The following is a 2,178-nucleotide window of genomic DNA, read 5'->3' on the forward strand; positions in this document are numbered from 1 at the left end:
TTATGCCCTGCTAAGACCTGTTAGCACTCTAGCAGAGCAAGCTTCCTCAGTGTTATGTTCCTTCCCCATGGATTATGATTCTTGCCTACATGGTGAGCGAGGGAGACTGTGTTTTTTTTAAATCATGTGTCCAAATTATTAATACAGTTATAAGGATGGCACTGTATCAGCAGCAGAAGGTAATGAGACAAAACTACAACATAATCTCTCATTTCAGAGCCAGACAACTACTCTGTGCAGATTTTCCTAAATATTGTAGGGAGGGTAAAATCAGCACATGCAGAAGACTCAGTAATGTACCTGGGTAAGGATGCATATTGCCTTTCCATCCCTTCGAAATGGGGATTGTGTGAACTCCCATCTGGACCTTTTCCAGACACCTGTGGAGAGAAGAGTAATTAGAGATGAAGTTCAATTATACACCCCAGTTACTGACAATGCATCTCAAAATGATAATCAGAGTACAAATGATGCGACAGCGTGCCAAAAGCAGCAAAAGAAAGGCAGGGGCTCAAAGAATCCACAAATCCCATACTTAATGTTATGATTGCTAACAAGAAGGGGCTCCATATCAAAGTGCTGGTTAGGACAGGTATTGGCTGTCCCAATGGCTCTGAGCCAGTAGGGACACCGCACACCTTCAGTTTCTTTTGGGTAGTCTCCCTCCTAGGATTCAGTAATATCAGGAGATAAATCTGATTAAATACAAAGGTCCCTCAATTTTGCTGAAAACATATGTGATCCAGAGAAAGAGTGAGGTTATATACCAGCTTCAGGTTTGCTTACCACCTGTTGCTTTTTTTTCGCTTCAGCATAAAATGTGACATAAACAACCTTTGCATTCATTCATAACACAAATCCAGAAACTTTCCAAAATGCTGTTGTAAAGCTAAGTGTCCAACTGGGACTTAAGTGCATTTATCATGCTCTAGTGCAGTTTCAGAGGTAAAGCATTAGTGCACTCAGTCAAAATGCCAGCTCTCTCTACTTGGTTTGTTTTCAAGATGGCAACCATGGCTGGCTGGAATATGAAATCCTAATAAGAAGGCTCCAACTGCAGTACAAAATGCTGAACTTAGATGCTTTTAGCTAACAGGAGTTCTCCCACTTTCACTCACTCAATGCCCACTGATGGCCCAAGTGTTAAGAGCCTTGTTAAAATGGAGCTATTAGCCTTTTCCTCCATAAATGCAGGAGGCTTACTGTCTGCATTCAGTGTTTCATACATTAATACGTATTCCTATTCTGGCACTGCTAGAATCAGCAGTTTTATAAAGCAATACACTAAGAGGCCATTTAAAACCCCCTTCCCCCTTTACAGATTAATGGCAGAGGGGAAGATTTAATGCCTTTTCAAACATTTTTAACAATTCATTAAAAAGAAAAGAATAAATCACATGAGGCTTTCTGCAAATGTCTGATTATAAAAAGAGGAAACAGAAATGAAAATTAACATGTTTTTCACGTTCTACAGGTTAGAGTACACTTCTGTCAATCTTGTAATTTATGCACAATACCTCAGTTTCACTGAAGAGATTTAAAAACTGCTGTGATGGAAATGTTGCGTAAGTTGTAATAAGACTTATTCACCTGTATATAATGTTTTTTATGTACACTATCTCTTAGATCCTTTACAAAAGCCATGTACAATGCAAACATATATACAATTTTAAGCTACTAGAGAAGAGTTTTAGGAATTATTTTAGATGAGCAGTGTTATGCTGAGACTGCACCCTAGTACTCCAAGGCAATGTTAGTAATAAGCCAACCTACCATTAAATGAAAAACCTATTTAGAATGGACCTTTGGCTAAATGCTTGTAATTTGAATCAAAATTGTAAGGAGTCCTTAAGGAGTTGATAGGTTCCAAAAAATAATCATCTCTGATTTGAAATGACCACAGCTGTAACAGTGCCTTACTCTGAGCTAGAGAAAAAAATCACTGGCCTAGATTCCAAAAAGAGGGCAGCAGACTAATTGGTTTAGATCATTTGGTTCCTTTTACCACCCGTAAAAGTAAGGTGCGTTTTATACAGAGAGTGCAAAGACTCAGTCATTTAGGTTTTTCTCATGCTTCTACTTTGAACAGTTTGGTAATTTCCCTTAAATAACTGGCCATTCTGGTGACAGACAAGCCTTGACCTTCTTGTTGTTTCTGAGGAAAAACAAAGGAAATCA

General features: G+C 38.5%; 1 protein-coding gene across 1 annotated transcript in view; it reads right to left on the reverse strand.

Moving 5' to 3' along the window:
• PARD3B (par-3 family cell polarity regulator beta) overlaps positions 1 to 2,178 on the reverse strand; it is a 999,825-nt gene that overhangs the window by 45,114 nt on the left and 952,533 nt on the right. Inside the window, exon 23 of the mRNA XM_019523483.1 lies at positions 301 to 380. Within this exon, the coding sequence (XP_019379028.1) occupies positions 301 to 380 (80 nt within the window). The remainder of the gene's footprint in view (positions 1 to 300; positions 381 to 2,178) is intronic.

Source organism: Gavialis gangeticus, unplaced genomic scaffold, assembly GCF_001723915.1.
Source record: "Gavialis gangeticus isolate Ggan-Ray unplaced genomic scaffold, GavGan_comp1, whole genome shotgun sequence".
NCBI classification, from domain to species: domain Eukaryota; kingdom Metazoa; phylum Chordata; order Crocodylia; family Gavialidae; genus Gavialis; species Gavialis gangeticus.